This window comes from Myotis daubentonii, chromosome 15 (genome assembly GCF_963259705.1).
Source record: "Myotis daubentonii chromosome 15, mMyoDau2.1, whole genome shotgun sequence".
NCBI lineage: Eukaryota > Metazoa > Chordata > Mammalia > Chiroptera > Vespertilionidae > Myotis > Myotis daubentonii.
Window position 1 is genome coordinate 46,458,882 of NC_081854.1, and position 27,681 is coordinate 46,486,562.

General features: G+C 57.2%; 2 protein-coding genes across 7 annotated transcripts in view; one reads left to right on the forward strand and one right to left on the reverse strand.

Annotated features, from left to right (window-relative positions):
* ATP6V0D1 (ATPase H+ transporting V0 subunit d1) overlaps positions 1 to 10,289 on the forward strand; it is a 38,470-nt gene extending 28,181 nt beyond the window's left edge. The window contains exons 3-8 of the mRNA XM_059667773.1: positions 4,304 to 4,482; positions 5,728 to 5,807; positions 9,071 to 9,148; positions 9,270 to 9,446; positions 9,557 to 9,634; positions 9,720 to 10,289. Coding sequence (XP_059523756.1) covers positions 4,304 to 4,482; positions 5,728 to 5,807; positions 9,071 to 9,148; positions 9,270 to 9,446; positions 9,557 to 9,634; positions 9,720 to 9,881 — 754 coding nt within the window. The 3' untranslated portion in view covers positions 9,882 to 10,289. The remainder of the gene's footprint in view (positions 1 to 4,303; positions 4,483 to 5,727; positions 5,808 to 9,070; positions 9,149 to 9,269; positions 9,447 to 9,556; positions 9,635 to 9,719) is intronic.
* A 429-nt stretch (positions 10,290 to 10,718) lies between these two features.
* HSD11B2 (hydroxysteroid 11-beta dehydrogenase 2) lies at positions 10,719 to 22,149 on the reverse strand. Of its 6 annotated transcripts, XM_059667766.1 has the most exons (7): positions 22,104 to 22,149; positions 21,858 to 21,941; positions 21,325 to 21,428; positions 12,349 to 12,427; positions 12,053 to 12,238; positions 11,814 to 11,951; positions 10,719 to 11,650 (listed from the first exon to the last, which is right to left on the reverse strand). In XM_059667766.1, exons 1-7 carry the CDS (start codon positions 22,132 to 22,134, stop codon positions 11,235 to 11,237), a joined length of 1,038 nt encoding a protein of 345 aa, XP_059523749.1. In that variant the 5' UTR covers positions 22,135 to 22,149; the 3' UTR covers positions 10,719 to 11,234. The 6 variants fall into 6 exon arrangements, with proteins under 6 accessions (XP_059523749.1, XP_059523748.1, XP_059523750.1 ...); XM_059667765.1 differs by lacking the exon at positions 21,325 to 21,428 and having other exon boundaries at positions 12,349 to 12,561; XM_059667767.1 differs by lacking the exon at positions 22,104 to 22,149 and having other exon boundaries at positions 12,349 to 12,561.
* Positions 22,150 to 27,681: the final 5,532 nt, after the last annotated feature.

The window sequence follows — 27,681 nt, forward strand, 5'->3', positions numbered from 1 at the left end:
CACCACAGATGACCAGAATCAGCTCTGGGCCAGGCCCAGTGCCAGGAGGCAGGGGGGGTGCATGGATGCGGGGGGCGAGTGCCAGTGGTGGTGTAGATAGCTCCTGGAGAGGCCTGTGAGCAGCTGCCACAAATAGAACTAAGGGTCACAGGAGGCTTCTCCGCATTGAGTGGACTCCAGGATCAGATGGGGTTAGAGGCTCTATCCCAAGTCTCACAGCAAGTTAATGGCTGGGCCTGGAAGCAGCCCTTGGTACTAGTACATGTTACTGCAGGAGACTGAGCTGAATCATCTCAAGATCATATGGCTGATGACAGCCTACTCCAGAGGAACCTCTCACTTAGGGTCTGTCTGCCCCACACCAGGCCACTGCCTCCGCTCTGGCCACCCGCTCTCCTGAGTGGCCTCGCTAACCCCACCTGATCCTGGAGTCTCCTTTCTCTCTTGGTGTCTCTCAGATTTAACTCCTACCTCCCTGGCTGCTCTTCTCCACTCCACCTCCTCTACTCTGGCTCAACCCAGGAATGAGGAGTGGTGTTGCTGAAAGGGGTTGAGGCAGGTACCCATTGGCATGGCACCCATCTTTCTGGTGGACCAGGAGCCTCAGTCTTAGCAGCTGGAAGGAAGCTTTGTGCCAGGACAATGGCCTCAAGTGCCCAGTGGGCCTGTTAGCACACTGGCCATTCTCCGTAGGACACGTTGTTGCAACCGTGGGCCCTGCTGCATCAGGTTTCCAGATAGGCTTCCTCCCTGTCTGGGCCCTCCAGCCATTGCTGTCCACAACTAGTGTTTCTGGGTTGATGGCACAGTTTCTACGGGTTATGGATCGAGACCTGCTGGGGTTTCTAGGTCCTGGGCTTGGCCTTGTTACTGCCTTGAGGGAAAGCCAGTACCTACACTGTTTCCTGAGCTCAGGGAAGAGCACACAGGAGCCCTTCAAGGCCCAGAAGGCTCAGGTCAAGTGGGAGGACGCAACTGCGCCTCTGGGGTTGGGGCACGATGTTAATGAGAAGGTCAGGGCCTCTAGTTCTGCTATTGGCCACGCTACAGTCATTCTGATTGCAGAAGGGAAACTGAGGCTTCGCAGTTGGTATGATGAGAGATTTGGGTGGATAGACCGGCAGGGTCCCTAGTCATCGTGGCCTTCTCACCAGTGCCAGGCTGGCCCCCAGGGCTGGGTGGTAAGAACGGGAAGTAAGCCACGGTGCTCCAGCAGGTGGCGCCAAAGGGCACACAGAGGGACCGGGCTTCCCTGGGGATTCTGGAAGACTTCTTGGAGGAAGTGTCTTCCTGTACTCCAACCCGAGCTTCCTGTGGGCCGGAGCTGAATCTTCGAATCTAAGGGACACGGGGAGGGAGGGCCTTTGGGCAGAGGATTACAGACTGCCCCTCTCCCATCCCACGAGGGCCTCTTTGGCCTGGCGGGCAGCCGCCTGTCCACTCCCCAGCTGTCTCCCTCTGGAGGGAGACGCTGACCAGCTGGAACCTCATTCTCTCTAGTGAGGCCAAATGAAGGGAGGACTGGTGGGGCGGCTTTCTGGGGGCTGGGAGGCAGCTGCTGAAGCCAGGCAAGGAGGAGGAGGGTTTCCCTGGCTGCTCAAGTCCTTGGGAGAGAAGCGGAGAGCTGGGCCAGTGTCATCTCCTTTCTCCCAGGAAGGAAGATTCTGGCTGTCACTGGGCAGGGGAGAATATCGGGGGCTGCCGCTGTAACCGTGTGGTTGACCCAAGGGGAGGAAGGGTGGACCTGGCACAGGACCCTCGGGCTGCCTAGCCTGGGTTGGAAGAGGGCCCTGGAAGGGGCTGGGGGGTGTGGTCGCAAGTGACCCTCACTTGGCTCAGCGTTTTGCTTGGTGCCCAGCTAGATCTAGCAGGAGAGGCTGGGGGCAGCCAGGGGATACTGCCTCCGGCCCCCACATCTGCTGTCAAGGCTGAAAAGTGAGTCATAACTGGCCTGTTCCCCATCCCTGGAGGGATAGCAGCAAAGCCAAATGGCAGAGTCTTCCCACAGGGTCCTCCTCTTGGGGGACGAGGGGGGACGGGACCCGGAGGCACCTCCCTTGGGCCCTGACCCCAGCCCCACTCCCAACATAAACTAATACCCTCAGATGGGGCACAAGGAGTGGGGAGGTTTAGAAAACAAAGACTGACTTGTGTGGATCCCGCTGAGAAGGTACAGCTTGATGGGGAATGTAGAGCCCTAGGGCATGGGAACCCTGGGCATGGGTGGAGGTGTGTGGACACTGGCCATGGGGACAGAGAGCGCCTCTGCCTTAGGCAGTGATGGGGCCCGGTGCCTGTACTCTGGGCCTTATTTCCTTTGACAGCTGATGATGCAGGTGGTTGTGGGGTCAGTTGGGTAGTACTCGTTTTTCCCTCCCTGCACAGAGCGTTGTGGGAGCATAAAGAGCAGCATTGGGTTCGGAGAGCATGATGGCCAGAGTGGGGCTGGATGAGTGCAAGCAGGAATGTGGCGGGAGGTGGTGTGGTGTGTGTAGCATGGTCCTGGGGCCCATGAGATTCTGGAAGCATGAGGGCAGGAGGGATGTGCTGTCCAGGGTAGAGAAGATGCAGGCTGGGGCCCGAGACCAAGGCACAGACCTCTCTGAGGTGCCTCCACTTTGCCGGCTGTCAGGTCGGGGTCAGAAGGCTGGCATTGGGGCCTCTGTCTTGTAGCTGCAGATGGGCCTTGCCTGAAGCCCTCAGTTTGGGAAGGGGCCTGTCTCTTCTCAGCACACATCCTGTAGCTGACCCAGCCAGACAGGGCGGAGAGAGGGCAGTTGCCTGGCCCCAAGCCCAGGAGAGCAGAGGTTGTAGCAGGGCGCTGGGCCGGGTGGGAGCTGGGGGAGCAGCAGGCAGGCGGAGAGTGGGGGTCAGGCCAGGACAGGAGCTGTGGCTTCTTCCTTCTGCCGCCTTCCTGGAGGGCCCTGTGGGAGCTCCCCCAGCGGCCAGCCCTCTGAGCTGGAGCCTGGGCCCTCAGCCTCCTTCCCCTGGTATTGGGGCCGGCTTCCTTGGAGCGCATCGGCACTGGTGCGCAGTGATTACCTCAGGTCAGGGGCCTGGCCATGGCCCACACAAAGCTCAGGGCAGCAGCCTCCACCCCAACCTCAGCCTCCAGTGGGAACCCAACTTTGGCCTTGGAGGGCGTCCACCCTCCAGGCCTCAGCCAGCTCCCTTGTGCCTTGAATTCCTCGCTGGTGCCAGGCTGAGGAATGTTGTGGCTACTGCAGTCTGACTGTGAACCCCCTCCCCCCCGCCCTTCACCTCATCCCCACATAGGTGACTGCACAGAACTAGCTCCAGTCCTTTTGAGCTGTTGTCTTCACTGTTGGAGGCAGAGCTTGCCCCTTGCCTTGGCATGGTGACCTGGGCAGCCCCACGCTCTCCAGCTCCACAGCCCCCTCTGGTGCCCATGTACTATCCAGAGCCTGGGGTGGGGGGAGCCTCTGCCTGGGACTGACCTGAGCCCAGCCCCCTGTCCAGGTCTCTGGGTCTTCTCCAGGCATCCTGGACAGACGCCTGGCCCTGGCCTCAGGCCCTAAAGGAGGAGGCGGTGCTCGGTCTTTGGAGTGGGCTGCGCAGGGCAGCTGTCTGCCTGCTCGTCACCGCTTGACCTGGGACCTTACTCCAGAGGGGCCTTCCCACCGCTCCCCTCCAGCCTCCCCTAGAGAAGCTCTCCCCACCCCACTCCTCACTTCCCTCCCCCGCCGTCTTCCCCTCCCGCTCTGTTCCCACCCAGCAGCCAAAGGGACCCTAACTGGACTGGATACCCCTGCTTATGTCCTCGCGGAGCCCTCGAGCTCAAATGAGGGCGGGACCCTCAGCCCGTCTGCAGGACCAGTCTCCAGGCCCCGGCCTGCTGGCAGCACTGCCCTGGTTCCCTTCCCTCTGCCAACCCTGGCTGTGCTCGGTTCCTCGAATGCGTCCGTCACTCAGTGAAGGCCTCCAGGTTTTCGCACACACTGTTCCCTCTTCCCAGAACACTCTTTCATCTCCCAGTTCTTTCATCCCCGAAGCTGGCCAGTGGCCTCGCCTCCATGTGCCCACGGTTCCCCTGTCCTGCCAGAACGCTGTTCACACCTGTTTCCCAATCACTCGTGGGGCATGGATTCCATCCTCCCTCCACCAGGGGAGGGGCCGTGCCTGTCCTGTGTGCCTGGTACTGGAGTAGGGGGCACACTTGGGCAGGGAAAGGAGGCAGCATTCATTGTCCAGGGGCTGGTCACCTGTGCAGGGTGGGGGCAGGAGCATGGTGTCAGGACTTCCAGGCCCCTTGACAGGCTGCCTGCTCTTGTGCCTCCTGTAGTTACAGCTACATGATTGACAACGTGATCCTGCTCATCACGGGCACGCTGCACCAGCGCTCTATCGCCGAGTTGGTGCCCAAATGCCACCCACTAGGCAGCTTTGAGCAGATGGAGGCCGTGAACATTGCGCAGACACCTGCCGAGCTCTACAATGCCATCCTGGTGGACACGCCCCTGGGTGAGCCACTGGTGGAGGGAGGGGTGGGCATCAGTGCCAGTGCCTCAGTGTGCGGTTTGCGGACCCCTGGGGGTGACCCTGACTCAGAATTGAGGCCTACCCACCGGCTTGCCTTTAAGCTCCCTCTTGGCTTCCCCTCCCATTCCTTCCTCCTCACCGGCCTTCTGTGCTGTTGCTTTTGCTTGGTCAGGCAGGCTACACCCAGGGCCCGACTCAGACCACCGCACTTTGTGGAATTGGATGATTTCTCAGAATGCAGAGGAGGCTGAGCTCAGGGAGAGGGTTGAGAGGCCCGGGTCCCTCGGAGTACTGTCAGACTGTGGCCTCAAGCTGGGCGGGAGTGGCGGGCTGCCCATGAGCCGGGAAGGGAAGCCAGTAGCTTCACTCGCCTCCACTTGAGCAGGTCCCAGGGGCCAGGACAGGCAGTGTCCAGCAGGATACAGAGTTCATGTTCGAGGCCACGAGAGGGGAACTGAGAGCTTCCTGCAGGGCCCCGCCTAGACAGTGCTGGCTCCTGCCTGCCGTGTCTGCTGGGTAGAAGGCACTAAGGCTGTCCCCAGCGAGTGTCCTCAGCCATGGCACCACCTCCAGGAAGCTCCCAGGGTTGAACCACTGGGCACCAAGCCGCACTTGGTCCTACACAAAGAGGCCTGAGCCCTACCTGCTGGCCTCATCTGTCACAGAATCTCCCAGTAGTTCGGAGCTGTTTGTGGCTTTTTCAGTTTCTTCATCTTTAAAGAAGAGGCAGTGAGCCTACAGGTTCTGGTTTGGGTGGAGTGGCTTTATCCTGCTCTGGCCACTACTTCCAGCCTGACAGTGGCCCCTTGATCTGGCCTGTGCCCACCCAGATGCTGAACTCATTCCTTGTCCTAAGGAGGAGGAGGCTGGTTTTCCAAATGCGGGGGATGCGAAGAAGTGGGCGTCAGGCCCCAAATCCACAGTTGCCCCCCCCCCCCCCCCCCGAAGAGAGGATGTTGTGGCCTCTTATGCAAGCCTATCTTTGGCATGGCGGAGCTTGGGTCTGCCCCAGCAGCGATTAGGTCATGTTATGGCTGGCGGCCTGCTTTATAAATCAGTTTTAGGAGCAAGAAGGCTCAGGTCAGTGTACATCGTCCAGAGGATTGCTTATGCCACTTCCAAGGCAATAACCAGGCCAATACCCAGCCAAGTGGACCTTGTGGCAGGGGCCCTAGGACCCTTACCTAAGTGCACACACCCGGCCTCACACCCATCTTTTCTCCCCAGCGGCTTTTTTCCAGGACTGCATCTCAGAGCAGGACCTCGATGAGATGAACATCGAGATCATCCGCAACACGCTCTACAAGGTAGTGTCTCCCCTTCCCCCCCACCCCCCGTGAATAGCGGGGGATTGGCTTGCAGGCCGACAGGCTGTGGGCGTGGTGGCTTGTGATTTATGTGGGGTGCTGGGGCAGGGCACAGCTGCACCAGGTTCTCACCCTGGGGGCTTATCTACTCACTTTCTGGCTCCCGTGATGGGCACAAGGCTGCATGGAACAGGTTCTCCATCCCCAGATGCCCACGGCAGCCTAGATAAGATCAGCGGGCGTGGCGGGTGCTCCGCAGCTTGGCTTGTCAGAGCTGGCTCCTGGGTGACTGCTCTCCCCGATCCCGCAGGGTCACGGGCTACCACCCAGGCCTTAGCTCTCAGCTCTCCCCACCTGGACTGTTGCCAGCAAGTACAGGCACGTGAGCAGAGCAACAGTGTGCTCAGTTACGGTGGGAGAGGGACCCAGCCAGGTGTAGCCAGGTCCCCCTGTCAGGTTCCCAGGCCAGAGCCAGTGCCACGTCCCATCATCCTCATCCCCCATCTACCTTTTGCTTCCCACCAGGCTGTGCCATGGGCTGGAGACCCCTGGAGGAAGAGTGGGCTTGGGATTCCTAGGTCAGCGCTGCCCTGGCTTAACGAGGTGAAGGGCAGAGCTGGCCAGGGACCAGCGAGGGACATTTGGGATAGACGGGGCTATAATTGTGGTACCAGGACCCCCGAGGGGCTGCAGCCAGGAACATGGGTCAGCAGTGGGTAGGGCCTTGAGCGGGGCTGAGGTTAGCACTGGCCAAGGGCCCTGCTGACCTAACCCTGAGAACATCTGTCTATTGGCTCTTCATAGCGAGGCTCCTCTCCTGCCCTGGTTGGAGTTAGGCGGCTGACTCCTGGCTGCAACCTAAGCCCAGCTCCTCCGGTCACCCTGCAGGGGTTGGGCCAGAGTGAGGGAGAGTCTGGTGGTAGGGAAGGACCTGCCTTGGGTGCAGTGGTGTGGCAGGGGAACAGCACAGGCAGAGCAAGCATGGGGCATGGGCCAGTGGCAAGCGGTTTGCTGTCGAAGTGCAGGTTCCAGATGGACAGCAGCAGGTGGGTCTGGAAAAACAAGCAGGCACAGGGTAAGTCACCCAGGGCCGTGAACGTCTGGTCAGAAGTTTGGACTTTATCCTGTGTGCAGGGCCAGCAGTAAAGGTTCCCCACGGATCGGAGTATCATCAGAAAGCCCCTCTGGAGGACTTGCAATGTGGAGCACAGGGTAGAGGGGACAATACCAGAGGGAGGGATTCAACTTCTTTCATTCTCAGGGCTGCCTTATCAGTGTTTTCATTTGTAAGATGAAGAAACTGAGGACTCAGAAGTAGAATGGGTTGCCTGAAGCCACTTGCTGTACTGAGAGCATTGGGGATCACACCTGGCTCAGCCTGATTGCAAAGTAAGCTCTCTCATCCACCCCGCTAGTAGGGAGGCAGGCTAGCAATCAGGGGAGAGAGAGAGAGAGAGAGAGAACGAACTCCTGCCTGCCCAGCTGGCCTGTTGCCGGGATCCCTGACCTGACACAGGGTGAGGGGTGCGGCTGTCCCCCAGCCTAACCCACACCCTCACCGGGCCTGACTGGTTCTACCTGGAGTCACTGGCGAGGGCTGCCTGGGCACCAGCTTGTAAACATTGATCCAATGCTGCAGGCACCATGCCAGGACTGCCCGCCCAGCAGGCAATGTCCCAGCCCAGTGGCCACAGATGGGAGATTAGGCGGACCCTCAGCCGCCTGCCGGGTGGGAACTGTAGTTAGCTGGCACAGCCATGGGCTCGCAGACTCCTCCAGGGCACGGGGTGGGGGTGGGGATATGACCTTGGTACCTGGGCCTTTGGGGTCCTGCCAGTTCCTTCAACTGCCCTGGTCTCCAGAAGAGAGTCTCGGTCTGTCCACCAGCCTCCTTCACCCTGGGGTCAGCCTGTCTGCATTCGCATCCCCCACGGGGAAGGACAGCAGACCCCACTGGATGGAGCAGGCCTGGGGATCTGGGTGCAGCCAGTGTGGCTGGCCACGGGGAAGGAAGGAGCTGGGGACAGTGCTAGAAGGACTGAGAGGTACCCCAAGCCATGGTAGGGTGGGCAGCTGTTTCTGCCCCTCTCCCTTTCCTGGGGATCCGCTGTGCTATGTGACCCCTTTCCCCTTCCAGTTTCTCACTCCCTGCCCTGCCCTGGACTTTCGTTTTCTGTGACCCAGTGGTCACCTCAGGCCTTTCTCTGAGCCCAGCTTGCCCAGTGCTGCTGGACAGATTGGGCTGGGCTTACGGACTCCCAGGTCTCATCTCACCTCCTCCTGGGGCAGCACAGCTGGTGGCCCAAGTCAGCTGGTAGTGGGTGCAAAGGTCTCTGCACCTTGGAGGGCAGACCTTGGCATGGGGAGCTACCCACGCCTCCCAGTCCTCGCCCCCAAGAGTAGTCTCCAGCCTGTGAAGCCAGAGTCCCTGTGACTGGCCACCAGACTGGACCCAGGAGGATCTGAGTGCAGGGAGCTCTCCAGGGAGCTGCAAGACCATCCCCTTCCTTGACAGAGAGAGGTGTGGGGAAGAAGCCTGTGTGGCTGCTCTTAGGAGTGAGGGCTGGGGGGCCTGGGGCCTGGGCTGACCTGTCTTCTCCTCATGCCCAGCAGATCCAATTTGCCGGGACAGGAAGTGCTTGTCCCTCCCCCACCCCCACCCCCACCCCGGCAGGCAGCCGCATGCATGTTCTGCCATGGCCATTGCTCTGCAGGGCTGACGTCCAAGGGGGCAATAATCATTTCTCAGCAGGAATCGGGTTGACAGTTTGGTTTCTACTGCGTGATGCCTGGGGGTGGGGGGAGGAGGAAGTGTTCTGTACGGTGGAGGCCCGGAGGGGCCCGGGCACCCAGGCCAGGCCATCTCCATGAACTCTCAGGAGTAACCTTCCCTCACTAGCCCATCGGCAGGTGGTTTTCTGAGACTGAGGAGAGAAGATCTGGGGGAGAGAAAGACAGAGTCTCCCTCTTAGCCTGGCCTTCTGTGGGTTGAGGGTGTGGGGGGCACTGCACCATGAAGCAGGCAGTTGGCCAGAAATTGCTGTCACTCCTGGGTTGGGAACAAGGCAGCAGGCTATTGCTCCTTGGCTGGTTAACAGTTGGAGTTTGTGGCTCTTGCGGGGGCTCTGACATGGGCTGCCATGGCCAATGCAAGGACTGGGGAGGGAAGCGGGGACTATGAGTATGAGGCCTGGGAAGCCGCCCCCCCCCCCCCCCCCCCCCGTCTCCCTGCTTGGGCTGAACAAGCCCCATGCTCTGTGCAGGCCTACCTGGAGTCCTTCTACAAGTTCTGCACCCTGCTGGGCGGGACCACGGCCGATGCCATGTGCCCCATCCTGGAGGTGAGCGCCCTCCCTCCCGCCTGCTGGTCCCCTGGGAAAGAGGCCGAGGGGAAGCCCTGCCAACTGACCGGCCACTGCCTTCCTCCCTCCCTCTCCCCTTGCCTGTGCTCTGGCCCCACAGTTTGAAGCAGACCGCCGCGCCTTCATTATCACCATCAATTCCTTCGGCACAGAGCTGTCCAAGGAGGACCGTGCCAAGCTCTTTCCGCACTGTGGGCGGCTCTACCCCGAGGGCCTGGCACAGTTAGCTCGGGCTGATGACTACGAGCAGGTTAAGAACGTGGCCGACTACTACCCGGTGAGTGCCCTGGCTGCAGGACCGAGGGGCGGGCATATTGGCACTTGGATCCCCACCCCACACCCAGCTGTGCCCTCATGCTCACGCTTCCCACCACTCTGTTGGGCCAGGAGTACAAGCTGCTTTTTGAGGGTGCAGGCAGCAACCCTGGAGACAAGACCCTGGAGGACCGCTTCTTTGAGCACGAGGTGGGTGCCAGCCTGCCCGTCGCAGGGAGGGTTTGGTGGCGTAGGCCTGGCTCTGGTCGTGGCCAGCTGCAACCTCTGTCCGCAGGTGAAACTGAACAAGCTGGCCTTCCTCAACCAGTTCCACTTCGGTGTCTTCTACGCCTTCGTGAAGCTCAAGGAGCAGGAGTGTCGCAACATTGTGTGGATTGCCGAGTGCATCGCCCAGCGCCACCGCGCCAAGATCGACAACTACATCCCCATCTTCTAACGCCCTGGCCCGAGGCTCCCCAGGAGTGTGTGTGTGTGTGATGTGACCACGGCCACGGCTCACCTGCCTGCCCCGGGGGGTGTAGCATTGTCCTAGCGGCTGCCCAGCTCCCGAGCTTCTGAGACTGCTCTTGGCCTGGGTGCCTGCTCCCCTGACCAAGGATAGACCACGTTCCCCTCCAGATCAAGCCCTGTTTACAGCCACCCACATGTCTAAGAAGCACGTGGTCACTTTTGTGCCCCTCCAGAATGAGAACCCCTAGTAGCAGCGTGTCCCCTCTGTGGGCCACCCCCAGAACCATGGCCCAGGGGAAACTGTGTGTGTGTGTCCTTGGGGCCTGGGGGAAGCAGCTGTGCGTCCCTCTCCCTCAGCCCTGCCCCTCTGAACAATAAACTGCCCTAAGCCCTGTGTCTGCTCTCTCCTTTGGGGCTCCCAGCTCCCCTTGGGTTCGCCCTTACTGAGCCCACCCCCGCCTGCCTAAGCCTTCTGCCTCCGCCTTCTGCCTCCCTCAGTCGCTAGCAGTGGCAGTCCCAGGCTGGCCCTCTACAGAGCAGCCAGATTCCTCAGGGCGGGGGTGCCACTTGGGGAGAGTCCCCAGGCCTCCCTGTTGGCTTCATTGAGCTCCCCCATTCACCAGGCCAAGGTTATCACCCCCATTTCACTAGGAGGAAACCCAAACCTCTGGATAAATGATCTGTCTAGGTCAGTGAAGAGAGAAGGTGAGAACCAGAGTCTGTACCCAGAGCCTCGTCCCCCATGCTGAGCCCCAGAGGTTCCCCAGGCAGTTCCCAATATGTCACACAGCCTATCACCCCTCCAAACACAGGGTCCCCCCCATTCTAGGAGAAATAGACATTTATTTAAAAATGGCAATCAGGCAAGTAGAATGTGCAGCCTCCCTGGGGCTTGGGGTGGGTGGTCAGGGCCCTAATTCTTGAGCCAGTCAAGAAACAGTAGGGATTTACCCTTTGCATCGCAGCACTGAGGCCTTGTGCTGAGAAATAACCTGAGGGGGCCCCCAACTACCCTGTCACTTAGTCTGCAGAGGCACCGCCTATGGGAACCTGTCACAGGCCACAGCTACGTCTTGCACTGAACTCCCCATCCGGCTGGGCTCTCCAAGCTGCCGGGCGAGCCGTGTGCCCCCGTCTGGGCTCATGAAGCAGTAGAGGGGCCCAGAGGTTCACTGGGAAGCGTTAGCCTCACCAGGCCTGACCTGGGGCATCGGCAGGGGGTGGGCTAGGGTCCTTGAGGCCAGGCTCTAGGACAGACTCGGTCGCCACGCCCAGGAGAGGCCCCAGGGCTCATGGGACATCCTCTGCTGGGTTAGCCGAGACCAGAGATGCACACTGCTCATTGGGCCACTGTCGGGGAAGGGCCTGGGCTTGGGTCTGGGTCTTGGGCAGCATCCTGGGTGGGCGTAGAGCCAGGCTTGCCAGGCCGCAGTGCACTTGGCAGACAGGGGCTGATGAAGAAAGCTTGCAGGAAGCGGCGCCGCAGGCCCTCGGGCAGGTAGTAGTGGATGAAGTACATGAGTCCCACACCGCGGCCCGGGTAGTAGCGGCTTGGCGGGTGAGCTGCCAGCAGTGCATCGATGATGGCATCTACAACCGGGCTGAGGTCGGGCAGTGCCAGGCTCAGCGAGTGCAGGAACTGCCCGTGTACATGCTCGATGTAGTCCTCTCCGTAGGCCTGCAGCAGCTCTTGGGGCAGGCTGGTCAGCAGCAGCCGTTTTCGTCGCTCCCAGTTGCTCACATTTTTCACTGACTCTGGAGAAAAAGTAATAAAATCAGCCAGGGGTCAGCTAGGGAAGCCAACTCACCAGTGACCCACCTCCTGCCAAAGCCACGCCCATTCCAACCAGTCCCTGCCCCCACAGTCACCCCTCTTCCAGCCCCAGACTGTGACCTGCCCCCCAACCCTGACTCTCACCTGTCTTGAAGCAGCCAGGTTGGATGACGCTGACCTTGACCCCCCAGGGCAGAAGTTCACAGTTGAATGTGTCCATGAGCAGCACCACAGCCGCTTTGGAAGTCCCATAGGCCCCCAAGCATGGATATGGCATGTCTCCTGGGGATGGATTGGTAGGGGGGAGCTCAGCCTGGGCTGGTGACCCACATCCCTCCCCACGGAGGGGCTCCTTTTTCGCTGCAGCGTGGGAATGCACTCACCTGCCGGGCTGCCCAGGGTCACAATACGACCCCTGGAACGGCGCAAAAGTGGCAAGAGGCCCTTGGTGAGCTGCAATGTGCCAAAGAAGTTCACCTCCATGCAGCTGCGGAATGTAGCCAATGGAGCCAGCTCCGCATCGGCCACCACATCATTGAAGCCTGCATTGTTGACCAGGCCCCACAAGCCTGAGGGCATGGAGCAGGGAGGGAAATGATGGGTCAGCCCAGCAGCAAACCTACAATCCCTGCCCCGTCACATCCACCCTGCCACACTTCTCCGGGAGCCGCCCACTGACCTGTGCTGGTGGTATGGGCCTTGGTGAACTCCAGTGCACGGCTGATGTCGCCTGGCTTGGTCAGGTCCATCTGCAGCAGCTTTAGGTGAGGGGAACAGCAGGCACGCAGCTCTAGGGCGCCGGGGCTATTCAAGTCCAACACAGTGGCCAGCACCCTGAAGCCCATGGCATCTAGCTTCTTGGCCGCCTCCTTGCCAAAACCAGAGTCACAGCCTGGCCAGGGCAGGGTAGCCAGTGAACTCCCATTGTGGCCTAGTCCAGCTTGAGACAACCCCAGGATCACCAGGGACCAGATGGGATCCAGGCCTGACACCCAACCTACCAGCAGTCAGCAGCCCTCCCTCCTCTCTTAGGCCCATCTCTGGCAGGCTTTGCCCCCTGGCTGAGCACTTGAGCATCAACCCTTTCACAGCTGTCATCTCCCTGACTCCCCATAGCAACCCCATCGATCATGGCTTATGAGCCCCACTTTACAGATGAGGAAACAGACCTAGTATTGCTAAGCTGCTTCCCAAAGTCACTCAGCCAGCACAGTAAGGTGGGGACTCTATCCCAGGTCAGCCTGCGACCCAGTCGCAGTCCTCGTGTCCTTCTGCCTGCTTGATACCAAGTTTCTGCTCAAATGGTCAGTGTTGCTGCACAGCCTCCCTTTCTTTCTGGCTGCCCTTGCCCAGGCGTCTTCTTCCTACCTGGACACTGAAGCAGCCGCCTCTTTAGTCCTGTCCCATCTTAATTCCTAAGCAGCCATAAAGATCTTTCCAAAAATGACAATATAACTCTGCTGAGAAAACCTTCCCAAGGCTCCCACAGGGAGTGGGATGAAGCCCAAGCCCTCTGCTCCCATCCTCCAGGCTCTGCCCAACCTGCCTTCCCAACCTCAACACCCCCTCCTGTTGTTCCAGGCAAGCGGGAGGCCCATCCCCAACTTACCCCTGACCCCCACCCTTGGAATTTCAATCAGTGGCAACAGTGAAGCATTCTCTGAGCTCCAGACCACTTGCCCCCAGGACAGGGACAATGATGGATGGAGAGGAGAACAGACCTGCATTTTAATCCCTTCCCAAGCCCACCAAGTGTGACCTGAGGTCAGTTACCACTCTTAGAGACATAACTTCCTGTCTTAGGTATGTAGAGAGAAACCACCAGGCAGAGACAGCGTGGGGGTCCGATAAGCCCCTGCTTCCTTGATTGTTCCCATTCCCATCCAGGTTCCTCACTGGCCTTCCCCCTGAGCAGAAGCTGCAAAGCTGCTCCGCTTTCCTGTTGCAGGACAGCTCTGCACCCCCTCCCTGCCACGAGGCAGACAATACAGTTGGGCAGGGGGCCTTCAGCTGGGCTTTGTGTGGCTGGGGGCCTGCCAGCCAGTCCAGGCTGGGGCGGGGGTGGGGGGTTGGGGGGGGAGGGTCCTTCCTGGGCAAGTCTAGCTGGGCAGGGGAATGAGCATGTGTGTGGCCATTTGCCTAAGCAACACCCTCACCCCAACCCCACCCCAGAGCAGACAGTTCCTTCACAAGAAAACTGGGCCTCCCAGCAGTTAATGACAGCTTGCACCTCATCTTACTCACCTGCACACACATACCTGTAAATACCTCCAACCTACCTGCAGTGAACTGTGAGCAACACACTGGCTCACTCCCATGAGACCCCTGCCACCTATCTGTGCACAGAAATGCACGCACGGTACCCAGCCACTCAGCCCAAACCCTGACCCCAGGGCTGAGCTGCTCAGTAGCTTTGGCCAGTGGTTCTCAGGGGCATTCTCAGGGAGGGGTAGGTGGCAGCTCTGGCAGGTGGGGCAGGACCTGGTCCCCTACTGATCTCACAGGGGATGAAGGGCCTCCAGAGTTTGGGGCACTGGGAGACTTGGAGCCTCTGAGCTGATGTCCAGATGGGTTGGGATGGACAGACCTCTTCCCCTCCCCCATTGTGGGGCTCTGCAACTAGAGAGGGGGGAGCCCAAGTCACAGAAGGCATCCCTCCTCACACCTGCCACTCAGACTCAAGGCTACTGGTAGAAGCAAGCAAAGCCTGAGGTGAGATCTCAGGAAAGACCTAGTACTTGCCAATGGTCTGGGTCCTGTTGAGAAAGCTCAAAAATTAGAAGGCAGGAGGGGAGCTGGCCCGTCTCTGGGGGCAGATCACAATCTAGTCCCTACTTCATCCAGGAGGGTCTGTCATCTTTCTTCCTCAAACCCTGAAGGTAGGATCCCCTGAGTCTTTACACTGAACCCTGAACTGAGGTCTCCCCCGTCCAGCCCGAGCCCTGCTCTATCTCTACTCTCTTTGCTTGAAGCCAGAAGTCCTCGTGCCACCCTCACCCCGTCTCGGCACCATCTGGATTCTTGCTCAGCATTCAAGGCCCCACCACATCCCAGCAGCCAAACTGATTCTGGATTGTCCCCTATCCAGACCATGCTCATTCCTGCCTTAAGCCTTTGTTCCACACCCTTTGTCTCACACAAAACACCTCCATACTCCACCTATCTCCACCCATCCTCTGAGGCCCAGCTCAAGGATGGCCTCCTCTGAGAAGTTCTCGGAGCTCCATCTGATCATGCAGGGCCCCCTACTGGACTGAGATCTCAGAGAAGCCAGTCTGGTGGCTGAAACCCCCACCCAAGTAAAGGCAGAGCCCCAAGCATCTGTCCAAAGCCATGGGAGTGGGGGAGAGGGTAGGCTGCCCTCCCCCCATACAACAGAGCCAGTGCCCCCTGGCCTTTCTCCCCCTCCTCACTTCCGGCCGGGCCTCAGCCCCCCTTTCCCTTCCCTCGATCTGGTGACAGATTTATTCCCTGTTCCAGACAAAGGGAGCTCAGCCAGGCAGCCGAGGCACCTGAGCCCAACTCTCTAAGGCCTCGTTCCTGGGCACAAAGGACCAGGAGGAATGGGGGTTGGGGTGCAGACTAGACCCTCTCTCAGGAGTCTGAGGGTGGTCAGCTGGACCTGAGAGGCGCCTGAATGCCCAGCTGTTTCTCACGATGACCTCAGGCTTTTCTGGGTTCCAAGGACACCGGCCAAGTGAGTGGTGAGGGTCCCAACTGCCCATCTAAGAGCCTTTCTCTGGCCTCAGGGAAGAGGTGAGGCATCCCACTGGGGATGTCAGGCAGAGTTCAAGGGATGACCATCCACTGAAGCCCCTCAGAGATTGCTCTCTTGGGGAGGGGCCAAGCACAAACCCCAAACTCCAGGAGACTCTTTCTCAGCCATCAGTTCCCCAGCGCACCTGCCCACTCCCTGCCTCATTTTCTCTCCAACACTCCCGCAGCTGCAGGTAGTTAACCAAGACTTGAGGCGGTGCTTTGCTTCCTACTTGGTTCGGTCCCTGCATCCAGGGGAAGGGGACTCTCCAACTCCTGCGCTGGGTGCCCTCCTTGCCTTGGCGTGCCCACGGGAGTCCTCTGGGAGTCCGGTCCCGCCCTACAGCCTGCAATCCCCACGCTCCGCGCCCCGCGCACTCACCGGTGATGAGCACCGCGCGAGTGGCCACGGGCAGGCGTGGCGGGCGCGCCAGGCAGGACAATGCGATCCAGCCGGCAGCGGCCAGCACGGCGAGTGCAGCCAGCGGGGGCAGCAGGCGCTGGCACAGCCAGTCGAGCGCGGCCAACAGCGCCAGCGCCGCCAACAGCGGGCGGCCCAGACGCAGGTCGGCGCGCAGTAGCTGCAGCAGCGCTCGGGCAGCTACGAGCAGCCAGGCACCGCCCGACGGCCAAGGCCAACGCTCCATGGCTGCTGGCTGGGCCGGGGCAGTGGCTGAGCTGGGGGTCGGGGGTAGGAACTCGGGGCCGGGGCTAGGGCGCGGGGTGCAGCAGAAAACGGACCGGGGACCGGAGGAGTACTCGCTTTCTTGGTTCGCCCTCGGGCCGAGCATATAAAGAGCCCTGGGGGCGGGGAGAAGGCGGGGCGGGGGCGGGGGCGGGGGGCGGGGCATCTCCCTCGCTCCTGGCACCCCGCGCGGGGCAGGTGCCCCCGCCTCCGCCCCGCCCCCACAGCCAGAACTGCTTTCGAAGAAGCCGGAACAAAGTCCCAAAGTTGCTGCTGGAGAAGGAGACCCCTCGACGCGGGCCGTGTCCGGGAGCGGGCCGGTCCGCTAGCCCCAGAGGTCCGTCCAGCCCCAGGCGTCCGCACCCGCTCCCGCCTGCGCCCCACACACGCTCCCCGGCCTCGGAGCCGCCGCTCCCAGGCGAACACCGCCAGCTCGCACTTGCTTGGGACACCTGAGGACACGCACCACCTCCCTTCCAAGCGCCCGGCACTGACAGCTCGCCGCCGCCGCCGCCGCCGCCGCCGCCGGATCACCACGGGGAACCGGCCCGCTCTGCCCGGCCGCCGCCGCCGCACTCCCGCAGGGCCATCGCACACGCCCTGACGCGCACTCATACCGAAGCTGTTTGGGGCCACAAAACCGGCTTGGGGCGGAGACTGGGGGAAGCAGGATAATCACCCGGTTCTTGGAAGTCCTTGCTCTGCCTTCCCCCTCCCAGCCCTGGGGATGCACCATCTCCTCCTCCTCCTGCCACAAGTTCACATGTGAGGGGTTGCCGCGGGGACAGAGCGGGGGGAGAAGAACGGGAGTCAAAGGGAGCGACTAGGCCTCCCATTACCTCCAGCCCACCCTCCTACCCCAGGGACTCCAAGAGCCAGGCCAATGGGGACACCTGGGGAGTCAGTGAGGGCAGCCCCTAGGACAGGGTGTTGCCTGCCCGGTTCCCATGATTCCCCAGGGGATAAAATAAGTGATGTGAGTGTGGGTGCATTTCCCTTCCTGTGTGTATGAAGGTTTGTGTTTGTGTGTGGCCTGGCGGCCCCCCACCCTGCCCACCCCCGTGTCTGGCACCTTGTGTTTGGCATTCATGCCAGGGCTCTGCCAGGCATTAGGAGTTGGTGCCAGTACCTGGCTGCCAGGCCCTGTGCTAAAGGCAGTAGGCGCAGCCCATGGCAGAGGGGCTCTCTCTGGGCTTCCGGGCTTGCCCAGTGTCTCATCCACGCTCACACTAAGTCCTGGATGGTCGTGGACCCCTCTGAGCTCTGTCGCCCATTCTATATTTTAGGTGCCCAGGATGTGCCAAGATATGCCTCCTCAAAAGCCTTTTCTGCCACCCAGGCGTGACCCCTGGTGGGCCAGGGGGACCTCAGTGAGGGGCTGGGAGCCAGACCCACCTAAGGGGACTGGCTTTGGGTGAGGATCCATTTCCTGCCCCGAGCAGTGCAGTGCCTCCGCTATTTCTCCTCTAAGTACAGATGACAGATCAACCCTGGCCCTGTGAGGCAGGACTTGCTTGGAGAGGGTGTGGTGCCTGACCTTGGGTGCCTGTATTTATATACAATCTAGTTCATGGGCTCCATGGCTTGTCTGTGCACATATGGACCATCTCTCCCTGTGCCGACGCTGTGTCTGTGAGGACATTTGTATATATTGATGTTTCCAGTAACTCTTCCTTGGTCTGGGTCATCCTTTGGAAACTCAGGGAAACATCCTCCCACCCCCAAAACCTGCTGACTCCTGTTACCCTGAATCTATGGCCCAGACCCAGAGGTAGGCATAGCACCCTTGGCGTGGCTCCCTGATCTGAGCTGTACACCTGGATTGGTGGGACACCCCACCTCCACACACACATCCCAGTTCTAGTCACCCTACTGAGCCTGGCTGCAGTCTCTTCAGCTTCAGTCCATAAAGGCTTCCCTTTAGGGTTGGAGAGAGGGAATGGAGGAGATGGTGAGGTGGGTCCCAGGCAACCTTCAAGGTCAAGGCCACATAATAAGTAGTACCAGCATTGCCAAAAGCAGGAGCTGACGGGCAGGGAGGTGGAAGTGGGAAAGCAAGATGAACAGAGACTAAGAAACAGGATCCTAGGAAGTTCCTGGGAAGGAACCATGAAAGATCCTGACTCATTGGGAAGCCTGGAATGGGGCGAAGGACCCGCTGAGAGGGGGTGTGGGGAACTGTCTTTCACTGTAAAGTAGAAATTGGCTAGGACTCGGACAGGGAGGGGGTGTTTCTGGCTCAGCTTCTGGGACACTGCCACTTTGGACAGAACTTTTAGTCTTGTGTGGCTTGGGTCTTGTGGGACTAGATGATCTGCCGTGTGTGTGTGTGTGTGTGTGTGTGTGTGTGTGTGTGTGTGTGTGTGTGTGTGTATCCCTCTGACATACTTCCTCCCACTGCCTAGGCCAGGAGGCCATGCCTCCTTCCCAGGATTTATGCTGCAGCCCCTGTGACCTCCTCGGGGGTAAACTGACCCCTTACCCCCCATCAGGTGGAGATGTTCTAGAAGTAGACTGAAGGTGGTTTGGGCAGTCATGGCTGGGAGTGGCTGGCCCAGCCCTGTCTGAGAACTGGTGCCAGGTTGTGCCTGCCCAGGGGCAGAGAACCAGCCTCTGCCAGACCCAGGAGTCTGGGTTGGCAGGGGCCTCCAAGGAAGAGAAGGGAAGGGGGCAGGAGCCCCAGCAGATAAGGCAGGGCCTGGCAGGGGCAAAGGAATGAAGGACAACCAGAAGGAGAAGAGCCCCTGAGCCACTCCACCCCTCAGCCCTCAGCCCTCAGCCTCCCTTCGTTCTTAGTCCTGCCCCCGACCCTCACCCTTGGTCAGAAACCTGGTGAGCCCAACGCTTAGCATGCCCAGGGCTCTGGAGGGCCACAGAGTGGGTGGGGGGCCAGGGCTGGCTGCGGTTGGCTCCAGCTGAATCCAGCAGCTCACTGGCACCATCTGCTGGCCGTGGGGGGAGGGCGTGGCTCTAAAGGGGATAAAGTGAAGGCTGCTGGATTTGAGGATGGGGAACCAAAGTGCTGAGGATGGGGTGCCAGGTGGCAGTTTTCAAGAGCTCAGGCTCGCCAAAACCGGTTTGGCTCAGTGGATAGAGCATCGGCCTGCGGACTGGAGGGTCCTGGGTTCGATTCCGGTCAAGGGCATGTACCTTGGTTGCAGGCACATCCCCAGTGGGGAGTGTGCAGGAGGCAGCTGGTCGATGTTTCTCTCTCATCGATGTTTCTAGCTCTCTATCTCTCTCCCTTCCTCTCTGTAAAAAATCAATAAAATATATTAAAAAAAAAAAAAAAGAGCTCAGGCTCCATCTCCTGATTGCACAGCAGGGTTCCTGACGTTAAACACTCCTATCGCCTCTTCCTCCCTCTGTGGCCAGCTTGGAGGAGGCAGCAGAGTCCCGGGAAGGCCCTGCCTTGCACTCTGCTCACCCCTGGCACCCCATCACCCTTCCCTCCTGGCATCATGCAGAGGGCCCCCAATGGCCAGTCTCTCCCCCTGGTTCTGAATCCCATCCTCAGAGACAGCACCCTTCCACTGAGTCCCTTCTGTGTGTTAGGCCTGTGCTGGGCACCGTGGCTTTAAGTGCTAACCACTGGCCCTTCCCCACAGCAGCACACTCGGGCTCTGGCCTCTCCCACTGGTAACCAACTACAATAAAGAATTTCTTGCCCTGGCCGGCTTGGCTCAGTGGATAAAGCGTCAGCCTGCGGACCGGAAGGGTCCCGGGTTCGATTCCGGCCAAGGGCACATGCCTGGGTTGCGGGCTCGATCCTCAGTGCGGGGCAAGCAGGAGGCAGCCGATCAATGATTCTCTCTCATCATTGATGTTTCTATCTCTCTCTCTGAAATCAATAAAGAAATATATATTTTTTTAAAAAGAATTTCTTTCATCCTGGCCAGTTTGGCTCGGTGGTTAGACAGGTTCCATTCCTGGTCAAGGGCATGTACCTAGGTTGCAGGCTAGATCCCCTGCCCAGGTCAGGGTGCATGTGGGAGGCAACAATCGGTGTCTCCCATCAGTGTTTCTCTCTCTCTCTCTCTCTCTCTCTCTCTCTCTCTCTCTCTCCTCCCCCCCCCACCCCCCTTCCTTCTGTACTCTCTAAAAATCAATGGAAAAATATCCTCGGGTGAGAATTTTAAAAAAAAACAACCTCTTTCACCTCAATCCTCTACCCCTTTCCTCACACATTGTTCTCACACACACCCCGCCCCCATTCTCAGCCACATTTTTCTAAAATCGCCTGCAATCGCCATCCCCTCTCCCCTCCCCCAGTCTAGCTCAGAGTCAGCTTCCCCTCCTGACCTCACCAAAGGTCACCAGTGAACGCCATTTTAGTCCCCAAATACCCTGGACACATCTCTGCTTTCAGTTACCTTGGCTTCCTGAAGCCTCTGCCCTATGGCAGTCCTCATGCCCCAGCCCCTTTCTCCCTGGGGCGCCCCCCTACCCCTCTGACTCCCCTTCTGGAGCTTCTCTTTCTTTGGGTGAACCTCTGGCTGTGGGGACCCCTCCCTCAGCATGAGCTCATCTTCCCACTCACATGCTGGTGACTCCCACACTCCTTTCCAGCCAAGGCCTCCTCACTCTTGACTCCAGGCCCAAAGTCCAGCTGCCCCGAGAGGCCTCCCTTGGATACCCATAGGCCCCTCACGCTCAGCATGCCCGAGACGGTCTCATCATCCTCCCTAGTTCTGACAGCCGCCCCCCCCCCCCCTTACCCTTCCTCTGCATTCCCTGCACTGGCCTCCAAACCTCTTGCTCTGTCCCAGCCCTTGCTTGGGTGCAAAGCCTCACACTAGCCCTCTATAGTAGGCAACATTATTACAATTTTACTTTCAAGGAATCTGAGGCTTCCTGCGGCTAAGAAAATTGCTCAAGGTCTCAAGCTCAGGTGCACTTGAGTTTGAATCTTGGACCAGCGGCAAGATTCAAATTCAGGTGTCAGTGCAGGGCCATGTTTGCAGGGCCTCCTAGACTTCACGATGAGGGAGAGAACTGGTGATGGTCTTGAGCAAATGAGATCCCTGTTCCAGTTGGCCAGGGAATGGATCTGGGGGCAGGGGAAGAGTGGAGGCTGGGAGTCCTGTTGCTGCATGCCGACCAGGGGACAGAAGCAAGGTCTATTTTGGACAAACCGGGCCGAGGTGCTTGCTGACCTGCAAGGGTTCTGCCCAGCGGTAGCTGGAAGCGTGTGGTTCCTAGCACATCACTCACATGGCCTGGGACTCCTCGTGCCCTGGGCGTGAACTGAACCCTCTCCCCATTTTCCGAGGTAGCCCATCCAGGCTGTGCACCTGGACACCAGGCCCTTCGGTTACCTGGGAGAGGGGAAAGTGAGACGCAGGAGCATCACTCGTGTTTTCACACAGTGTGTGGTACCCTCCTCTGAATTTTTATTTTGCCTCCAGAATTGGAGGCAGGTGTTTGGGTGTTAGGGCCCTCAAGTTGGGAAGCACGAAGACAAAGTGTCCCAAAGGGTTTTCTGGACCAGCCCCAGGGAAAGGCAAGCCTCAGCCGGGAACATTTGCAGGGAGAGTTCGGCTGACTCACCGGCCTTCTTGGATCTTGCCGTGTGGCTTTGAGCTATTCATAATCCTCTGTTATATTTACTGTGTTTGCTGTATGCCAGTCCTTGTGTCCAGCTCGCTCGTACTTTATTTACTTATGCTATTCTCACATCATCACTATGAAGCAGGTACTAGCACATCACTCACATGGCCTGGGAGCCTGGGAGATAGCTGACTCACCTCCTCGTGCCCTGGGCATGAACTGAACACCCTCCACATTTTCCAAGGCTCCCCATCTGGGCTGCGCACCTGGAAATCCCCTTCCTATAAAGAAGAAAACAAATTCAGAGAGGTTAAACGGCCTGCCCTGCGTCACACAGCCCCCCAGACGCTACGCTCCGAACCACAGGCAGCACTACCCCCTGGCCTTCCGCCTCGGAGGTTGGCATTGTGTAGTAGGCAGTACCCAGGCAAAAGCCCATCAACCTTTTAAAATTTGCTTCTGGATTAGAAACATGTCTCCCAACAGTAGAATTAAGGCAAGTGGTTCAAACTAATTCCAAAACGTGCTTCCTTACAGCTCCTATCACCCCCAATCCAGGCCTTTTCTTGGCAGAACAACTGCAAAAGATACAAAAATTAGTTGCTGTTGGCTGACTGGTTTAATTTATTTGCATATACATAACTCAGCCCCACCCCTGGTGGCTAATACCAGGCGTGGGGAAGCTGTGGCTGTTTTCTGATTGCTGGTGGGGAGGCCTGTGTGTGTTGTTTTTTTAAATAAACTGAAACCAGATGGAAGGGGTTTTTGTTCACAGCCTGGCCTAAAATGTTCTCCCGCAAATTCCTTGAAAAGCCAGCCACCTATGAGCGGTGCCTATTCTCCTTGGAGGTCCCTCGATACTGAGATGTAATAGTGAGCAGGGCTGGGGTTTCTAACGTGAAAACAAAGGGAGAGAAAGACGCTTCTAGGCCCAGGGGCTCTCGGGAACGGGGTCAACTCCTGATTTGGGTCCTGGGCTATGGCTTGAGTCAGAATCACCTGGACCAACCACTTGGTGAAAATGTGGATTCCAGACCCCCCACGTATACAACCATTTGCAGCACTAACTGCCAGCAGGAGCCTCCAACTCTCAGAACGGGTTGATTTTTGAGTCAGTGGAAGGGGTTACTCCCACCACCCCCCTGAAAGGGGCCAGTGGTTCAAGGTGGTTATCGAAGTATTTTTAACTGCCAGCCCGGTCGAGGGCTTTGTGATGTCCCTCGAACACCTCGTTAAGAGGTTCCTTGTTCAGAGAGATGAAGCAAGTGTGGCCGCGGGTCGTGGCGCCAGGGGTTTCGCCTTTTTCTTTGGAACGTGACTGGGGCATTGTCGTGGTGAAAGTCTGACCCAGTCCCCAGACGGGGGAGAGCCTTTCTCTCCCAGCTCCGACCTTCATCCCCAGCTCAGAGCACTGTGCTTTTGGATTCCGAGCCTTTTCAGATAATTGTGTCAGGTTACATAAGGTTTCGAGCTAGGAACAAAGGAAATTCCACAGGGAGCAGGCCTGAGAAGTTCCCGCATATAATTTGCTTTAAAGTATTCGAGGAAAAATGCAGGTGTCCCAGCCCTGTGCATTCTGGAGATAAAGTAGGAACAGCCAACAGCTTTGATGCACGTACCCTTTCCCCATAGAAATGAGCCAGCGGTGGAAATACCCCTCCCGCAGGAGTACGTGCGGGGCCAGGTGGAGGTCGTTTGCAAAAAGGGCAGCTTTGACCTCACCGGCCCAGGATGCCTTTTTCCACCCTTGCAGCATCTCAGGTGACACATGTGGTAAATATAAGCCTTCGGTTGTCCAAGAAACATAAAATAAAAAACTGAATTACTGGCAGCCAAGCCTTCAAGTCTTTGGTCCCTAGGATTCCGCAGACACATTTTCCATATGCCATGATTTTTTTTTTTGTTTTGTTTGTTTGCCTCCAAGGGATGGCCCGGTGGCAGCTCTGTTGCATAAGGTGCTGTTTCCAAACACCTTGTTCCCAACTGGAGATACAGAATAGGTTTTATCTAGATCCCAGAGAGTTCTGGAGGGGTGACATGGTGTTCCCAACGGCACTGGTTATAGTCAACAGTGGGAAAGCTGCCAGAGCCTTCCCACCAAGGAAGCTGGGAGAATATTCTAAACACTGAGCGGCCGTTCTTTCTTAAAGCACAGAGCGGTCATAAAAACCACTTAACAAGGAAAAATTAATGGGAGGAAAATGTCTTGAAAGTAGCAAATGAAAAACAACTTTACGAGGGACATGGAAAAAATAGATTTACTACCAAGGGATGGTGATATAGGAAAGTCATTTTACACCAAAAATAATTCAAGGAGTGGTATTTACTTTACAAAGGGCCTCACAAAAGAATTCCTATAAATAGCACACTCCTTTCCTTTGTTCTTTCCTTTCCTCCTTTCCTTCCTCTGTTCCAGGCTCTGTGCTAGGGAAGCCATGGTGAGCTAGAAAAAGCATCATTCCTCCTCTGTGGGCTCTCTGGCTGGCTGGAGGGACAGCCCCTAATCAGATCACCACACACTCAAGGAGCTATGGACGGAAGGAACTAGAAAGCAGCGTCCCATGGTGCGATGGCAGCAATGCTTCCTCTGTTCTGAGGGCCAGAAAAAGCTTTCCCTGAGAAAGTGATGTTCCAGGTAGGGAGATCGTCACGTGCAAAGGCCCTATAGAGAGGGAGCCTGGTCCTCTGAGGAAAGGGAGGCCATCGAAGCTGCGGGGGTCAGCCAGAGCCACGGAGCAAAGGAGGTCTTGGAGGCTGTCGTGCGGAGGAGGTTTTGATTCTAATTTTATGGCATATAGAAATACCACTCCCTGGGGGAGCAGGGAAGAGTCACTGAGCATTGTAAGCAGGAAGTAAAAGAATCAGCTTGGCTTAAAAAAAAAAAAAATGACGGCCACAAGCTGTGAGGAGAATGGACTGACAGTGTGGGAGCCCACAATGGAAGCAGAAAGACCAGTCAGAGGCCGCGGTGCTTGCTGGGGCAAGAGCTGCTGGTGGTCATGGGGACGCGCCAAGTGGACGGGCTGAGTCATCCAGGGCCCATTGGAAAGGGTACCGTGACCCAGATGAAGTGGACTCAGCAAGCAAGAGCTGTGGCTGACCACGTCCCACCCAGGTTAATCTGATCATGAACATTTAATTCGATTAGCTGATGAAATGGTTAGCATCATTCCTGGTAGAAAGACAAAAAAGGGTTCGATTATGTGTATCAGTGTCTACTACCAACGGAGTACTCCGTGCGCTTATCGGCCTGACCGCGCTTTCAGCCCTATGCAGTAGCTATTGTTACCTTCATTTCACCCAGGCGCAAACTGAGGTTTAGGGGGGTTAAGGAATTTGCCCAGCTGGTGACTGGCAGAACTGGGATAGAAACAAATACCCACTGACCTGCCCTGAGACAAGTGACAAGTCCCAGAAAGCCTGAGTACGCGTTGGCCCTAAGGACAGGCCACCAGCTCCAGCCCAGGAGTGTCTTCTGGCATTTTTTTTGGAGCCGCGTAAGCTGGCTTAGGATCTTCTCACACGTGTGTGTGCATAAGCATTCCCAATTACAGTTGAGCTTTCCTCCCGGTGAACCCTGGGCAGACCTGCCTTGTAGATAGATCATGGGCAGGAACAAGTCCTGCTCAAGGGGCTGATTGACTTCTGTTCCAGAAAAATGTGTCACATTTTCAAAGAAATTGTACAAAGCTGGTGGGAGGAGCTGTAACAACACTTCAAGTAATGGGAACCCTGTGGGAAAAGGCCTGGGGGTGGGAGTGCATGCTGCAGGTTCCAGGAGTTGCACAAGCCTCACTGGGCACAGGGATGAGGAGATGAATAGGGGTTTGCTGAGCATGGCTACTGGGAACCATGCTTTGTCTAAAGACAAAGGAAACCCCGCATTATCTTAAACAGAAGACCGATTAGGTGATGTGTTCAGGTTGGAAGATTTCTACCCTCTGCCTGCCGGGGAGCAGGCAACGTGTGGTCTTCCTCAGAAGTGATGCCGAGGGCAGTGTCAGGCTCTGGATTGGAAACCACACGATGATGGCAGACTCAGAAGATTACCATCAAACTGCCCCTTCCTCAAGCAAATTTAAAATGAAAAAGCTGTCAGGGCATCCTCAGAAAGCCTGACTTGGAGTCACTCAGACACACATCAAGGGAGTCTGAGCTGTCACTTGGATTTTTGTTTCAAATGAAACAGCTTTCATTGGTTAATGTATGTATACTTAACCCTATCTAAAACCTACTGTCCTAGTTTCCTGTTGCTGCTCTAACAAATCGCCACAAATTCAGTGGCTTGAAACAACACAAATTTATTATCTTATAGTTCTGGAGGGCAGGAGCTTGAAATGGGTCTCCCTGGGCTAAAGTCAAGATGTCAGCAGACGGGTTCCTTCTGGAGGTTCTAGGAGAGTATGTTTTATTGCCTTTCCCAGCTTCTGAGGCCCCTACATTCCTTGGCGCATGGCTTCTTCCTCCATCTTCAAAGCCAGCAGTGTAGTATCTTCAAACTTATCTAACTTTTTTGTTGTTGTTGTTAATCCTCACCCAAGGATATTTTTTCCATTGATTTTTAGAGAGGTTGGAAGGGAGGGGGAGAGACAGAGAGAGAAACATCGATGAGAGAGACACATCGACCGGTTATCTCCTGCACATGCCCTGAACAGCACTGGGGATCCAGTCTGCAACCAAGGTACATGCCCTTTACCAGAATTAAACCTGAGACCCTTCAGTCCGTGAGCCGACACTCTATCCACTGAGCCAAACCAGCTAGGGCAAATTTATCTGACTTTTGCTTTCAGCGTCACATCTCCCTCTCTGACCTTCTCCCTCTTATGAGGGCTCTTGTCATCACACAGAATGTATGTGGATAATCTTGCATCTCAAGATCCTTAATCATATCTGCAAAGTCCCCTTTGCCATATAAGGTAACATATTCATAGGTTCCAGATATTAGGATGTGGACATCTTTGGGGGCTGCTATTTTGGGGACTTAATTTGTTAAAGTGGGACTACACCTACTTTAACAAATTAAGAGAAAGAATGGCAAGTCTGGGAGCTAGGAGAAGGATGGACTGGAAGCAGGCAGGTTGATGTTAGGGAGACCAGACCAGAGGCTGCTGCAGAGACAGTAAGGAAGATGCTGGTGGTCTGGGCAGGAATGGAGTGGAAAGAATGACACAGGACATGCTTCAGAGGGAGGACTGCCTGGTCCTAGGAACTGTGGGGGTTAGATGGGCAAGGACTAGGAGGAGACTGGGTAGATGGTAGTGCCCTTGGAGGGCCCAAGGGGAAAAGCAGGTTTGTGGCGAGGACAAAGAGGCATGTAGAGGCGTGTTGCGTCTCGATACCCAGGGAATGTTCAGGAGAGGTGCCTAGGAGGCAGGTGGACCCAGAGTCTAGAGAGCTGTGACTCTCGCGGCCTTCTCTCCTTGTGGGCATAAACGGGCTTATCCTCCACCTTGATTTCTGGGTTACCATCTCTGTTTGACCCTAAGTTCTCCTATTCCAGATAAGAGTTGAGAGGCCATCTTGTATTTCTGAGACTATTTTTAAAAATATATATATTTTATTGGTTTTTTACAGAGAGGAAGGGAGAGGGACAGAGAGCCAGAAACATCGATGAGAGAGAAACATCAATCAGCTGCCTCCTGCACACTCCCCACTAGGGATGTGCCCGCAACCAAGGTACATGCCCTTGACCGGAATCGAACCTGGGACCCTTGAGTCCGCAGGCCGGCGCTCTATCCACTGAGCCAAACCGGTTAGGGCTGTATTTCTGAGACTACTGATTTTTCTTTTGTGTGTGTGAAAATGTAAGAACATTGCACAAGCAACGATAATCAGTTATTCAGTAAAAAGAATAATCATTCCTTCTCAAATATTATTAATGGACAAAACATATTCTCTGAAAATAACAGTTGGCGGTACTAAGAATTCTTTTTTTTTTTATTAACCCTTTGAGTGCCAACCAATATCCTAGGAACTATGCTAAAATTGCCAAGGCATTTTTGCTGATTTTACAGCAGTTTA

What these genes read in the sequence shown, in the direction of transcription:
- HSD11B2 (XM_059667761.1), bottom strand. Translation starts at nt 16,072, where the DNA reads ATGGAGCGTTGGCCTTGGCCGTCGGGCGGTGCCTGGCTGCTCGTAGCT. An exon ending in GGCCCATACCACCAGCACAG is followed by an intron (nt 12,239 to 12,348) that starts GTCAGTGGGCGG and finishes CCATGCCCTCAG; the next exon opens with GCTTGTGGGGCCTGGTCAAC. An exon ending in GACCCTGGGCAGCCCGGCAG is followed by an intron (nt 11,952 to 12,052) that starts GTGAGTGCATTC and finishes ATCCATCCCCAG; the next exon opens with GAGACATGCCATATCCATGC.